At 39.1% G+C, this 15,528-nt stretch overlaps 3 protein-coding genes across 4 annotated transcripts; 1 reads left to right on the top strand and 2 right to left on the bottom strand.

Annotated features, from left to right (window-relative positions):
• Positions 1 to 1,263: 1,263 nt before the first annotated feature.
• Positions 1,264 to 3,671, bottom strand: c4h2orf68 (chromosome 4 C2orf68 homolog). Its single transcript, XM_085910404.1, has 4 exons — positions 2,805 to 3,671; positions 2,245 to 2,360; positions 2,017 to 2,162; positions 1,264 to 1,943 (listed from the first exon to the last, which is right to left on the bottom strand). The coding sequence occupies exons 1-4, from the start codon at positions 2,924 to 2,926 to the stop codon at positions 1,821 to 1,823; spliced, it is 507 nt and encodes a 168-aa protein (XP_085766530.1). The 5' UTR covers positions 2,927 to 3,671; the 3' UTR covers positions 1,264 to 1,820.
• usp39 (ubiquitin specific peptidase 39) lies at positions 3,173 to 7,782 on the top strand. Its single transcript, XM_085910400.1, has 13 exons — positions 3,173 to 3,501; positions 3,781 to 3,859; positions 3,941 to 4,035; positions 4,114 to 4,250; positions 4,574 to 4,726; positions 4,808 to 5,033; positions 5,129 to 5,203; positions 5,298 to 5,365; positions 5,907 to 6,095; positions 6,339 to 6,481; positions 6,597 to 6,732; positions 6,930 to 7,016; positions 7,587 to 7,782. Exons 1-13 carry the CDS (start codon positions 3,432 to 3,434, stop codon positions 7,638 to 7,640), a joined length of 1,512 nt encoding a protein of 503 aa, XP_085766526.1. The 5' UTR covers positions 3,173 to 3,431; the 3' UTR covers positions 7,641 to 7,782.
• Positions 7,081 to 10,798, bottom strand: sftpbb (surfactant protein Bb). Of its 2 annotated transcripts, none has more exons than XM_085910402.1 (11): positions 10,666 to 10,798; positions 10,396 to 10,448; positions 10,128 to 10,196; positions 9,871 to 9,993; positions 9,669 to 9,785; positions 9,261 to 9,341; positions 9,004 to 9,187; positions 8,791 to 8,933; positions 8,496 to 8,576; positions 8,266 to 8,373; positions 7,081 to 8,041 (listed from the first exon to the last, which is right to left on the bottom strand). In XM_085910402.1, exons 1-11 carry the CDS (start codon positions 10,715 to 10,717, stop codon positions 8,003 to 8,005), a joined length of 1,050 nt encoding a protein of 349 aa, XP_085766528.1. In that variant the 5' UTR covers positions 10,718 to 10,798; the 3' UTR covers positions 7,081 to 8,002. The 2 variants fall into 2 exon arrangements, with proteins under 2 accessions (XP_085766528.1, XP_085766527.1); XM_085910401.1 differs by having other exon boundaries at positions 10,128 to 10,199.
• Between the last annotated feature and the right edge of the window lie 4,730 nt (positions 10,799 to 15,528).

A 15,528-nucleotide genomic window follows, 5' to 3' on the forward strand; every position in this document is an offset into this window, starting at 1 on the left:
TCATGGAACTGCTGGGTTACTCCCAGCATGATCAGCACCATGCAGCGACATTTGTGCACACTCGGGCCAAATATTTTCTCGAGGTCAGTGACATTTACTGCAGGCTTAAGGTTGACAGCTGATGTAATATTTTTTTCATAGCGTGATCTCTTGTGAAAGAGTGAGATCCAACACGCATGCATATATATATAGTTGATCACTCCAGGTATCCGAGTAACATTTAGGACTTTTTACACCACCAAAACGAATTCCAGTTTTTTTAGAATAAAAAAAAGATCTGCTGTTGCGTAAAATTCCGATGCTTTTAGTGATAATGTATTGCAGAATATTATTGTGTTCATTCTATTATATAGTACACTATTACTTTGCATAATATTTTACTGATCTACAATGTAAATTCCTTTACAATTCTACTTTGTTTACAAGCAGGTTAACAAAATATGTAAGAGAAAATGCGATGAATAAGCAGCAGTTGCATGTGACAACAATATTTAGTGACCTGACAAGAATCGACAAGCTTCTACTTTATATAATGCCAATGTGAGGGAGAGCCTCATATGGGATTGGGTTCCTTTCAGCCAATTCCTGTGGCCAGCATGAATGGTGGCAAGCTCGAGGAGGCTCCATGGGAATGCATTAGTCAGTAACTGGCCAAGTCACATGCTGGTTGAGAAGTGTAGCTCAAAAAGAGGTGTGTCTCTTTCCCACCAATAGTGGAGCACATCTGGATTCTCCTTGAGAAAGTTTTGCATAACATTCTTGAAGCTTGGCAAACCACAAGGCCTAACGAGACCAGTCCTCATAGTTTTTTTTTGTCAGTTAACTTCAGAGTAAATGTCAGGTTTATTGTTCATGCCCATCAAAAATGTGCATGCAATGTTACTTCTGGGACAGCTTAACATTCTTAAGTCTTATTATAGATCCCAACCTGCGCTTTAGGGAACTTAAAGTATGCAACTAAAGCAAGTTTGAAACAACTGACAGGTTTAGACTTGTAAAGTTATTCCAATGGTGAGAAATGACTGTGCTATGTAAAGTGAAAGCCTTTGCTTAGGGATGGATTACAGCTCCTTTGATTTAAGAACACGGCGAAACAATATTTATTAAAAAGCATCGTGGGTGCTTCTGGGCCATTTTAAAACATTTGACGAATTCTGTGTAGAAACATTGACTTATTTCGCCACCTGCTGGAGAAAACGCGTAATGACATGTCTCAGTCATTAACGTCATCAAAGAATACTTGAAACAGAATTGATGGTTGGAAAAGAAATGTTTGCATACCATTTATTAGTAGTATGTCATGTAGAAATAAAATACATTGTAATGCTGTTTACTCTAAAAGTTGCACTAAGACACATTTAGAGCAACAACAAAAAAATTGTGGGTGAAAAAAGTTAACCATAAAAATACATTACAACAAAACACAATAAATTACAATACTAGAGGTAATGAAATAAAATAGTTACATGGTAAAGGCTAAAATTCACACACTGACAAACCTGTGGTGCTACCACTTTCAGCACTTTATTCAAACCTGAAAGGCTAACAATTAAAGAGGAAATATTCTCTTTTTTTTTTTTTCGTTGTCATCGAGACATGTACCACACTCCCCAGTGAAATGCAGCTACGACTGCCCTCGGCTGTACGTCCTTTTTGAAACCCAACAGGAATGCGGATCGGAAATCTGCTCGCCGACGTGACACAATCCTTCATGTCTTCTTTCACGCCAGCTCTGTCTGCAGCCTTCCTGCTAATCAGGATGATGACGACGTTGCAGGCGGGTCTTTGCCTGTTGCATACTACACTCTTGCATCGCTCCCTCAGCGTTTATCTCTTCTTTTGTCCATCTCCTTTCGAATGCGAACCTCCAGGACTGCCCTCATGGCCGAATCCAGGGCGTTCTTTTCAGCAACGCGTTCTACCACTCTCGCTGGTTTATCATCCTAAGGGAACAGAGATTAATAAGCAATGAAAAATGAGCGTGTACGCAATTAGCACAGAGGACGCTTCAGCCACCTTGTGCACAAGGAAGGATGTGACGGTCCCAGAGTCCGCCTGATAGTCAAGCCAAAAGAGTTCAGTTCCCTGCATCTCTGTCTCAGTGCTTGAGCCGCTCTCATTCCACTCTTCGGCCTCGGTGCTTGCCTGAGGTTCAGATTCATCTAGGGACATTAAAAGTTGTGACTTTCACTTGACCTCGATGAGCATCTAAAAAAAAAAAACTCAAATATGAAAATGCCTTACGTCTTTGTCGGGGATGGTAAACCTGAATGTCAGGGCGCCTAGGTCGTTGAGGAGTTGTGGTGTGTCTCCGTCGTTGAGATTCTTTGGCTAACTTTACCTCTTTGTCGTAGTCATCTCTTGGAGGAAAAAAAACAGCCAAGAATAGTCATAGATTGTCCTGCCACTCGATTTCAAAAGCACTTGGTCTTATTTGGGTCACGGGTGACTAAAAGCTTGAGAGGCAGGGTTCTCCCTGGAAGGACCGCCAGTCAATCGCCGGGCACATACACTCAAACAGAGCGTTACATTTTATAGTGCACTAATTGAATACTTCATTAGCATAACGTGCTCTCCAAAACATGACACTACTGCTTGTTTGTGTGATATCGAACCAAAAACGACGACTCAAAGTAATGTGCGTCCTTGTATTTAGCTATATATAAGACAGAATTAAGTAGAAATGACTACCCTGAGGAACTCTATTAATTTGTTGAGACTCTCCGCGAATGAATGAATGAATGAGGGACCATTTTCGAATTTGCTAACATTGTAGCCGCTAACGTTAGCTCAGCCGTAGCCACCTGGCAATCTGGTTCCTGCGGATATGGTGCAGGAAGCCGTGGCTCATGTCCAAACGCCCCGTGCGTTTATACTTCAGGTCGTGCACCTCTTCGTCTCTAAAAATATCCATTTCATCAGACATGGTCCACGAACGTGGCAGTTTGTTTACGCCAATAACGCAAAAAGGCAAAAAGCTACATGGATAACTGCTAGTAAGAGGATGACAGACTAAGTACTTCCGGGGTCAATATTAAACATGAACACTTTTTAATAATAATTAAGACTTTAGAGTGTATTAAAATGAACGATTAAAACAAATAATTCTATAACATTTACATTTAACCAAACATTGTCACAAGACAAAGAGAGAATTTGTCAATTTAAGTCGTGAAGATGAGTGTTGTTTATAACGTTTTAAACCTGTCTCGTAATAGGTGTAATTTCACTTGTTTTACAAAATAATATACTTTCTAATGGTGGGGATTTATGTCAACTCTTGTTTAGATTTTGTGGCTGACACAATCTTTTCGTCGCATTGAGTGACGTAGCACAGCGGGCTCCGACGCATATCGTGTTCGACCGATTGGTTTGTGTGAAACAAAGTTTACGGTCGTAAATTCGCTCTGTTTGGACCAATAACTTCAATAATGATAACGGCAACGGATACTCTGAAGCGAGAAAGAGAAGACGATCTGGACGATGAAGACAACGAGGAAGGTGGGGGACAAAAAGTTACAACATTCATTCTGGCTGTAGATTAGCTCGTGGCTAACGTAAAAAAAATTCGAAATCGCGGTAGTTTTAATAGGGTTTACCCAGACCCACATATTGTAAGCATATATTCTAAATAAAACAAAAAAAATCCACACAGTTATTTACAAAAAAATCGTCCTCTATCTAGTATCTGATTGTCTCGCGGATTAGCATGGCTAGCTAGTTTGAAGCGTGAGATGAATGAAACATTTCACAACCTGTTTGTTTCACTTCATGTCTTAGTGCCAGTTAAAAAAGGACGAGGTCGTGTTGCAGAGGACCGAAGAAGCCGTCACTGTCCGTATCTTGACACCATAAACAGGCAAGATCCATTCAGTCGTACGCAAATCTCGGTGCCATCAGGTCCCCTAGCTCAGCTCATCATTTTCTGTTTGTCCTTCAGGAGTGTGTTGGACTTTGACTTTGAGAAGCTCTGCTCCATCTCCCTGTCACACATCAACGTGTACGCCTGCCTCATATGTGGCAAGTACTTTCAAGGTAATGTGCATTTTTTCAATGAAACATCGCTTTGTAGTTTTTGAGATGTACTTACATGCTTCTTGCCTCCCTGTGTAGGTCGAGGTTTGAAATCCCATGCGTACACCCATAGTGTCCAGTTCACCCACCATGTGTTCCTCAACCTGCACACACTCAAGTTTTATTGTCTGCCTGACAACTATGAGATCATTGACTCATCACTAGAAGACATTACGGTGAGTTGCTCACTGAGGACCAAGAATAATTTAAAATTATTATAGAGCTGACTTTGGATGAGAGGCAAATTAAGTTTTGCTAATGTCCAGCTCGGCCCCGCTCCCATCAGATTTTCTTTTCTCCCACAGACCATGGGCCATGGTTAACAATGATGTTAGTGCACAAAAACATGATTTTTTTTCTGACAAATTGATTCATATTGCAAATATCAGTTCAATAAATTACGGATTGGGGGAAAAAAATCACAAGAATTGCAGGTGTAGGTGACCATTTACTTCTGTGATTCTACATCATTTGTTTGCCACTGTTTTAACTTTCACAGTATGTTCTGAAACCAACATTCACCAAGCAGCACATTTCGGGTTTGGACAAGCAGGGAAAACTTTACAGAGCCTACGACGGAACGACTTACCTGCCGGGCATTGTTGGCCTCAACAACATTAAAGCCAATGACTATGCCAATGTGGTCTTACAGGTATAAATGATGTGTTTTCATTCCATAGCACACCAATTGCAGAGAGGCCGCAATTATACTTAACTGCTTTGTATCTTCAAGGCCTTTTCCAATGTCCCGCCACTGAGGAACTACTTTCTTGAGGAGGAAAACTATCGAGGGATTCGCAGACCCCCCGGGGACATCATGTTCCTCCTGGTGCAGCGTTTTGGTGAGCTGATGCGCAAACTTTGGAATCCGAGAAACTTCAAGGCCCACGTGTCTCCTCATGAGATGCTCCAGGCCGTTGTGCTGTGCAGCAAGAAGAACTTCCAAATTACCAAGCAAGGTCGGAATTCTGTGCTTTCATTTGAGAACAGTAGTGATGGAATGACTTGTCTATCTATGGAGTTGACTGTAAGCCTTGCGATGTGTGCTCTGTAGGAGACGCTGTGGACTTCATGACATGGTTTTTGAATGCGCTGCACGGCGCTCTCGGCGGTACAAAAAAGAAGCCAAGTGAGTGGGAAGGAAAACACAAGTACTATTTTATTGTTTAAAAATTATCAATGAAATCAACTCATCAATCAAATCACGTTTTTCTGCCATCTAGCAATCCTAACAAAAGCGTTCCAAGGCTCAATGCGGATCTTCTCAAAGAAGCTACCACACCCAGATCTGGTCAGCCAACTACACAATTGACCCAAATAATGCTCGTCACTCACACTTTAATGCTCTCGAGCCACATTTAGTTTTTAAAATGGACAAATGGGGTAGGTCATAATTAATGAGGTAAATAAATCTGATGTTTTTGTATGGAAAATAGATAAATAAATCATCATATTATTTATAAAATATTTCATTATAATTACCTTAACAAATCTGAATAAATGTATGTATATAAAATATACGTATACATTTTTCACCACACCTTATATTTTTCTAATTTACAGTGAATCAAAACAAATTATTTTAATGAGGTAATTGAATACTTAGAGAATGAATACACCTGACTAAATATAAATAATAAACATATATGAAAAAAAAGTCAATCACCTGTCATTTAACCATCCAAACAAGGGAAATGTGGAAATGCAAGTCACATAAGCTTTCCCCTTAAGTTTATGATGGTCTTTTAGAGTCTGTAAAGTCACACCACTTGACCACTTCTACTACATTTCCACTTATTTCATGAATCCTCATGATGTTTCAATATTTCCAGACACCGGAGGAAAAGGAGGCGCTGCTCCTATCCGACGAGTACCAGGAGCAGATGTCGGAGTCCACATTCTTGTTCTTGACCCTTGACCTCCCAACTGCCCCCTTATACAAGGATGAGAAGGAGCAGCTTATCATCCCACAAGTCCCTCTCTTCAACATCCTGGGCAAGTTCAATGGCAACACTGAGAAGGTAACGATTCATCTGTCGAGATGGTGTGATAGGACAAAAAGTCATTGCCAGAAAGTGATTTGACTCTAAAGGGGTCCAATTCTCAAAAACACAACTTTCCTTATACACTAGTTGTGCATGTTGTGTTATTATTATTTTTTTTGCAATTAAGATATCTGCATAATTTTACGTCGTGAATCATGACTCGTGTTGAAATTGTTTGCTGATGCTCAATCGGTAGCCCCTTTTCTGATGTGTCTCCAGGAGTACAAAACATACAAGGAAAACTTCCTGAAAAGGTTCCAGTTGACCAAACTGCCACCGTACCTCATCTTTTGCATCAAAAGGTTCACAAAGAATAACTTCTTTGTGGAAAAGAACCCCACCATCGTCAACTTCCCCATCACGTAAGCGTTATGCTAAGACAAAGAAGTTTAGTCAAGGAACCATCACCAAACGTGGGCCGTCCTTATTGAATCGAGCGCTATCAAATGTGATCAAGTGTTGTGTTGTCTTAATCAGGAATGTAGATCTTCGTGAGTACTTGACAGAAGAAGCTCAAGTCACGGAGAAAAACACAACATATGACCTTGTCGCTAATGTGGTGCATGATGGGAAACCAACTGAAGGAGCCTACAGGATTCATGTCCTGCATCATGTAGGTGCAGCCTGAAGATGTCCACTGCTTTGAAAACGTATTCACACCCCTGAAACTTCATACTCTGATAGCATTAAATACCAATCAGTGCCATCAGTGAAGTTCAAGGGTTATGGATACTTTTTCAAGGCACTCAATGTACAATGCTGAGCGTATGAATCTGTTGTGTTTTGCTGACCAAACATTGGTTCTATCAGGGAACCGGAAAGTGGTATGAGATGCAGGATCTGCAGGTGATCGACATCCTACCCCAGATGATCACGCTATCTGAGGCCTATATCCAGGTGAGGTGTCAATGTGTCTTGTTGCTGAAGCGGTGTCATTTATCACAGTTATCAGTTTGTTGCAGTCATTTTCATTTTTATTTCACGAGTGCTGAGTCAAGCAGTGTCAGTCATGTTAACGGTGAGAGCGTATACCTTTTTCAAAAAATGCAATTGCGCACAGTAGATCGGAAATTGTGGCTGTGAAAGGCTCATTATTACTTGTCTGAAGAAAAAAATAAGAATATCCAGTGGAACCTATCAAGTTGACTTCAACTTCATTTTACACTTCTTTATAAACAATTACAATTGTTCAGTTGCGAGATCCCTGAGGCACACACTACATCTATTGTGCAAATTACCTTTGTAGTTAGTTTTATCATTAAAGATTATTTTCGTTTAAAATAACGTACCTTTTTGCACTTGTACGGGTTTAAAATGGTAATAGCAAGACTCTTTTGAATGACTAGAGCTTGGAAGTTAACCAGCATTCCGGAATTTGCGTTTGTAGCTACCCTGGATAAACAAGTCAAGTTATTTATTTGCAGTAGTATTCGGTCGTTAAATGATTATAGATTCCATCTCTTGTAGATTTGGAAGAGACAGGAGAGTGATAAGGACACGAACAACCACACTGCTGCGTAGTGGGAAAAAGAAGCCTCACAAGACAGAAACACTTTTTTTTTTCCACGACCCAAAAATCGAAATCAAGTATGTATTTTTTCCACTGTGTGTTTTTATGTTGTTTCTAAATAAACATTCTTTTGCCCTTCCGAGCAAGAACAAATATAGCTCTTCACTTTGCCTTTCAATCTAAAAGACATTTAATATCAACCACAAAGATCATTTCCATATTCATTGATCAAACACAACTGAACAAGTGCTGGTTCCAATTGAATTCTGAATGTTAGTTATTTGCTTTCATGCAGACAAATAAGGAAGGCAAAAAAAAAAAGGCAAAAGTGTGTGATTGTGTGTAAACTTGCATGTATTTGATTACAAGCTATTCACTTCTTCCACACATGCTTCTCACAGAAGGCCGTGTTCTGAAAGAACAAATACATCATAGTCATTAAAAAGGTGACAAATGTAAATATATGCTTGCAGGTGGCTAAACAAACAAATTATTGTATGTAATTTAGCTTTGGGTAAATGGGTTAGGTAGAAGTGGAGTCATGCTGGCAACAAACAACAAATTCAACTCTCGCCCTGCACTTTGTGCTTGTTGGTTCTGGTTAATAAGTGAGCAAGGTGTGTGACTATAACTTACGCCACACTTCTGAGCTGTGTTAGTGTCTTTGCACCAGTAGCTCGGCCCCCATGTGCAGGGATTGCTCCCCAGCAGCTCTGACTTCTTTGTAGTACACAGATCGACTCTCTGAAGGACAGACAAAAAAAAAAGTGATTCCAATCTGCGCTTGTAAAGTTTTTGCATCAGAACTAACTCATTAATACAAATGTAACGTCAGTCCAGTGAAGTGGTTGGCCTTCTGTACTTACTTCACAAATGTCTTCATGGTCCACCTGCTTTTCCAACACCTGCTGCAGTCTAGCACCATATATTTTGGTGAATGACTCGCACTGAAAATACAATAACTCATTGCTTATTGATGTATAATGGCTGTTGAGCAATGACAATCTTGATACCTACAGGCAGTTTTGAGCCTTCAATTGATAAAACAGGTATTTTAAGGGGAGCGTGAAAGCTAGTCAGAGGCATTGCCCACCGAAGAACATTTGAACCCATGCCAAACAGATTTGAAAGGCCTTCTTAGCTAGGGGCAAAGAATCACACCTTTGGGATAGCATTTGGGTGTTGACCACACACAGACTGCAGGAAAGAGGACGTCTGAGGCTTTGTGGCGTTGACACCCAGTTGAAGACGGCTCAGAGCAGCCAGTGTACGACATGAATCGCAGTCCGAAGGGGCGGCCATCTCTAGAAAGTTATCAAAGGATTGTAACTTAATTAGAAAGTTGTCGATATCATCAATGAAGCGGCTACTAACCTGTGGCAGTTGAGTCCCTGAACAAACAGATGTGCAGAAGTGTACATATGGTGTGAGGGGCAGCTGACGACAACAGGAACTCTACAATCTGTACGCCATATTTGCCAACAAAGTCGTCACATTCGTCCTTGTAGCTCTTAGGGAGGAGATCGCAGACTTCGTCCATGATCTTCATCAACGCGTCCTGCGAGAAGAAAATGGGTGACAGGCAATAGGTACGATGAAGAATGACAGCAAAAATAGCGACACAAACAGACCTCAGTCATGTTTTGGGGCAAAAGAGTCTCCAGTTTCTTGATGATGAACAAGCACAGGGTGCAAGCTGGATTGAACTGCTCCTGGATGAAAATGAAAAGGAATACATGGAAGTTGCCCCAAAATTTAGGACCGTGTGCACAATGTTATGCGATGCAACGACAATGCTGCTCTTACAAAATAATACGATGATCTTTGATGAACAAAAAGTGTTAAAAGGTCAAGTGATTGATAAAGTAAAAAGACATGCCCTGGGTCTGTCCACCCGCCTAGCCGTCCGTCCATTCATCTTCTATAGCACTGATCTTACTGGCTTTTCCAGCAGATCCGTTCTCACATTCGTACATAGATTCTCATTAGATTTCGCAAATGATATACAGAATATTTCCCTTCTGTGACATCATACACACATGCGTGTTGGTGAGCACAGGGACATCTTCCCCATTGTCATCGTGGGGAAGTGTCATCTCTTCCTCATCCTTGTGAGGAGCACACAGTCCAAATGCCGAGCAGGTTGCTTCCCCATCCTAGAAAAGGCAAACACATCATTGTAGAACTGATGTCAAACTGTTCAAATTTAGAACACTTATCTCAAGAGTGGACAATTCATACCTCGTGACCAAATGGTTGCTGCAGAATTTTGGGTAAATTCATCTTCAACTGAAAGTCACATTCCAATGGTTGTTTGTCTGGGAGATGCTGGCAGAGTGCATGCAAGGCTTGGTATAAACGCTCCTGCAAAAGCACAGACCATAATAAAATTAGCACTCAAGCAACAATCCTTGGAATGTGTGCAAAATAATTGGTAGACAAAGGCACATTTTGAAAGGGTCACATTTCTTTGAAAGACAAATGCTAATGACCATCACCTTACTGTCTTTGCTGGGAATCACGTTGGCAGAGAGCTGGATAATCTGGCTGCATTCTGAGCAGATGCCCTTCTTCCAAAGGAGATGGCACAAACAATAATTATTACTAATGTCCAAATGTGTTTAAAGGAACGGCGAGAACATTAGTCATGAACAAAATATTTAAGATCATTTATTTTGATAGCAATTTCAAAACAACTTTTGCCAGAACAAAGTGCTTTAAAAAAACAAACAAAATAAGAATACATTTTATTATTTTAAGTCTTACCAAGGAAGTGTGTTTAATGAATGCCACAGGGTCTTTGATGAACATAGAGTCTCCTTAGAATACCAAGACACAAAAAAATATAGGTTGAAATTTTTATCAAATGAAAATAAAAAATGACACGGATGATAAATATAATCTCATATATTCAGCATTCCTACAACAGTAAATAAACCGCACCCCATTGTGTACAGAATAATACCTAACAGTGCTCGTCAGGGATATGTGAGGTGATGTCGATGCAAACATTAAAATGTCCACCTTTTATCTTACCGGGGCAGAGAAACGCCGTTACGACCAAAAGGAGAAACCCAAAAGACGACATAATGTTACGAGCAGGACAGAAGCAGCACTGAGCAGATGATTTCTATTTATTTGTCTGACGGGAAAAAAAAAAATCTGTCTGACGCTCCGGAAGTTCTCCCAATATGGATGTAAACTTTTACGTCACATACCACCTGAGAAGCACTAATTCATAAATTTAATTTCCCACATAGTAAGATAGTATTTTTTTTCTCGGAGGCATTGTCAAAATGGCAAGTGAGTAGCAAAAAGGAAACAAAAACATAGACCCTGCTGTCACACGTTAACGCCCCCGCCATGTTGGATGTGGTAGCGCACTAATAAACCCCAACATGTTCCATACATATTTTTCAAACTACTGAAGAGGGAGCAACAGCAATGTGTACATACTCTTACTAGTTTATACAAACTTATATACTTTATCATATCTAATCAATATGTAAATATTCTTAATAATTTATACAAACATAGTAGCTCAATCAGAGCACAGACAGCACAGAGTTTTGTAACTTTAGTGTACAGTAATCGCTCGTTTTTCGCTGGGGTTACATTCCGGAAAGAACCCGTGATAGGTGAAATCCGTGAAGTAGAGACCAATATTTATTTTACCATTATTATACAAGTATAACATTGAAACCATTGGACAAAACCTTTTTTCAGGCCCAAGCCTTTGTTTAACAAAGAGAAGTAAACACTTTCTTCCAGATAACTACAGCAAAATAATAATTTGAATCATCAGTAGGTAATAACCCTAACCCCACTTTGTAGTGTCTTTTTCATCTGAAGCCATAGCACAATACACTGTGAAAAAAATCTGTGAAGCAGTGAGGCCATGAAAGGTGAACCGTGATATAGCGAGGGATGACTGTACACATAAGGCACAGCTCAGTAACCAACAGTTCTGAATTTAATAAGATAGGTCAACAGACAACTCAACGAGGTGCAAAAAACTTTCAGAAGACTTTAGTTTAGGACCATACCTACAGAGACATACAAGATGCAGACCATTCAGTGGCAATTACCAAGAATAACAGGAAGGAAGATCAGGCTGGAGCCAAAAACATTGCAATAAACCATAAAAAAATGGGACTTTTTTTTTTTTAAAGTGATCACTAGGTAGCAGCAGAGAGAATAAATTCCCTGGTAACACCTGGTAGGCCTACGTGACAAACTAACACGGAAGTAACCGTAAAATAATAACACCTCCACAGAGCCATCTAATACAAAGGCTCTCTCTAAAATGCAAATGATCTCATTAAATAATTAGTCAAAGTAGAAGTCGGCTTTATTGTCAATTTCTTCACGTCAAGACACACAAAGAGATCGAAATTACGTTTCCTACTATCCCACGGTGACAAGACATAATATGCAACAATTAAATATGTTCATGGATGCGCCCAGCCTTTGTTTAAAGATGCAACACATTGTCGTGAACAAGAGCCTGACCGATTTATCTGTGAGTTAAAAATTATTCATATTATAACACATCACTGTTAAATTGCTCATTAAACAAGTGATGTAATATTTCTATATTATATATTTAGATTATGGGCGGCTCGGTGGTGCACTGGTTGGCACGTCCGCCTCAGTTAGGAGGGTGCCGGTTCGATTCCACCTCCGACCCTCCCTGTGTGCAGTTTGCATGTTCTCCCCGTGCCCGCGTGGATTTTCTCCGGGCACTCCGGTTTCCTCCTACATCCCCAAAACATGCTTCGTAGCAGTAGTGAGTGTGAGTGTGGATGGTTGTTCGTCTCTGTGTGCCCTGCGATTGGCTGGCAACCGGTTCAGAGTCTCCCCCGCCTACTGCACGATGACCGCTGGGATAGGCTCCAGCATGCCCGTGACCCCTGTGGGGACAAAGTGGTGCAGAAAATGGATGGATGGATGGATATTTAGATTATATTTTTTTCTGTTAGGGTTAATAATAAACTAAATATTCCCCTTAAAAATAATCTTTCACTTTGGAAAACAATATAACACACTATCAGAAAGCATTGCATATACTTTTCCACTTTATCTTTAAAGACTGTAGTGTGTTAATGTTCTTTGTGATAATACTCCGAGATTATTATGTGGTTTAATGTTTCTGAATTTAACATCTTTACGAAATGCACGGTAGGCCGATTGAGCACTCCAAATTGCCCGTAGGTGTGAGTGTGAATGGTTGTCTGTCTATGTGTGCCCTGCGATTGGCTGGCAACCCGTTCAGGGTTCACCCGCCTTCAGGTGGCATAAGCACCAGCACGCCCGCGAACCTCATGAGTGTAAATGGTTCGGAGGATGAATGAATGAATGCGAAAATCTGGGATCTTTGCTAACATGCAAAAATGATTTTTAACTCAGAATGAATATCAATGTTGCTACACTTCAAGTTAAAGCTCGGTGCAAAAAGTCTTTTAAGGTGTGACTTTGAGATCACTGCATGCGGAAACAGCACACAAAGCAGAATTCCCCGTTTTGCACAAACTGTAAAATGAAAGTATTCTTGACACACAGTGTAAATATCATACATGAAAAATTCCAAGTACTTATTTAAATGTATGGCTACTTGACGTAAATGAATAAAATGCTTGCTTTATTCGGACGTTTTCTTTTATCTGCTTTAAAGAAACGTACGTAATGGAAGAAAGCAACTTTTGTTGTTTGTTGGCATGTACGGTACTGTTCAACTTATTTATGAATGGAAATAGAAACCATTCATCACGATACAGACCTTTATAACCAGGTCATATATTATACATATAATTCACTAGTCCTGCAATATGAAAGAAAATGTGCAAAGTTTTTTGCATTCGTTTTGGAATTGATTTGGCACAAATGAAACAGCAGTTGAACAAAGCCAAGTATGTGGCCAAACTCCATCCTCACCCTGTTTGTCTCAAAATTTTCCAGGTTGATGTCACATGCTAAAAATAAGTTTAATCACTTTATAAAACTACTTCTATTCTTCCAGTCGCTAATAAACACTTGACTCACAACTATTCCACAGCGTCTTCATGTGTTCATTAGAAAAACCTTTAACAGAATTACTTTACTGTTACCCGATACAGTTTTAGCACGAGTGCAAAATGCGTTGTATAATAAATCTGTAGCCAGCGAACAAAAGCGTTTGTCATCAGTAATCTACTATGTGTTTGTTTTTTCATTCAGTTTCAACTGTTTCATATTTTTGGTTTAATTGTAGCAACTATTGTTATACTTGAATTGTAACAGTAATCACTTTTGTGTTGATGGGAGGTCAGCACAAAATTGATTGCTGTTGGACTCACATTATTGTACAAGACAATGAAAGAAAGCAGTTGGATATGTAAAATACAAGAAGGATGATGATTTAATTGACTTAACAAACTGGATTTTACTTTCATTACTTCCGTGAACATAAAGTGATAAGGTACCATGTGTTGCAAGAACTCCTTAAATAGGTTGAACTCTGCTTTAAGGTTGTTACTAATAAATTGTATATTCCACAAACGTGTCTTATAAGCGACAGAAATAAGACTCGGGTGGGGCCAGATATGTTAATTGTACTTCCACCCACTCCCTTTGAACATATAAAGGATATTAGATCTATAATAGAATATTTTTATTTATTCTTTTCGTCTTTCCCATGAATTTAAACATTTTATGTTATGTTTGTATGTTAAATAAACCAAACCAAATCAAAACAAAACAAAAAGAGGAGATGTTCAAACAGATGAGTGTTTTTTATTTTTGGCATTTTTTTTTCTTTTTTTTTTTGGTGCAGTTATAAGCAAATTTTGGAACTAATGCCCACAATACAAAAAGCTGGGGACGGGGGAAAACACAAGACTGGGAAAGATGAATAATGCTAAAAAGAAAAAATAAGCAACTAAAAATAAACGAACACCTGTTTATCACGTTCAACTGGTAAATAGGTTAATTGGTCACTGGCATTGGAGTGGCATGATTGGGTAAAGAGGTGTGACCCTGAAAGGCATGGTTGTCCACAAACAAGGATGGCACGATGCTCACCACTTTGTCAACAGCTGTATAAGAAAATAGTCCAACAGTTTATGAAGAATGTTTCTGTATGTACAATTGCAAGAAATTTAGGTATTTCATCTCTGCAATAATACATGTATTTCATAATAATAATAATAATAATAATAATAATAATAATAATAATAATAATAATAATAATAATAATAATATCAGAAAAAAAGATGCTTGTAACCTTTGATCCCTCAGTATTAAAAACTAGTATTAATGTGAAAAGGATATTGCCACATGATTGAAGAACACATTGTCAATTAACAAGGGTCATTATTTCATTTTCAAATGGAGTTTTTAACTCCACATTTGTTCTTGGAAATTATGGGCATCATGTTACAACAACTTGGCTTCAGAATAAAAGAGTTCTAGTATGAGACCGACCTGCCTCCCATTGAAAATCATAAAGTGCAGATTGCTGAGCAACTAAAGTTGTACATCAAGCAAGAATATAGGTCAAAAAGGATTTGCAAATAACTATATTCTCTTTTCATTTACGTTTTACATGACGACCCACCTTTGTTTGAACAGTCGGTACACTTTACTTCAGCACCCCAATTATTCCATCATCCACCTACACTATTTGGAATTTTCCAGGAAGTAACTGAGCTGTAGACAGAAAGATGGAAAGTAAAAACATGCTGCACCTCTGATTGTGTTTTATTTATATCTGTATAAACTTTTGTTCATTGTTAAAGCTCAATGAAAATCAACGCTCCACTGACCTCTAATTTGGTGTATGTTTTGGATGGGCAATGTTGATAATTGTCCACCTGCAACAAAAATAAAATACATAAAAACTTATGTACTGTACTATATGAA

This window comes from Syngnathus leptorhynchus, chromosome 4 (assembly GCF_054491065.1).
Source record: "Syngnathus leptorhynchus isolate UIUO chromosome 4, UIUO_Slep, whole genome shotgun sequence".
Classification (NCBI taxonomy): Eukaryota; Metazoa; Chordata; class Actinopteri; order Syngnathiformes; family Syngnathidae; genus Syngnathus; species Syngnathus leptorhynchus.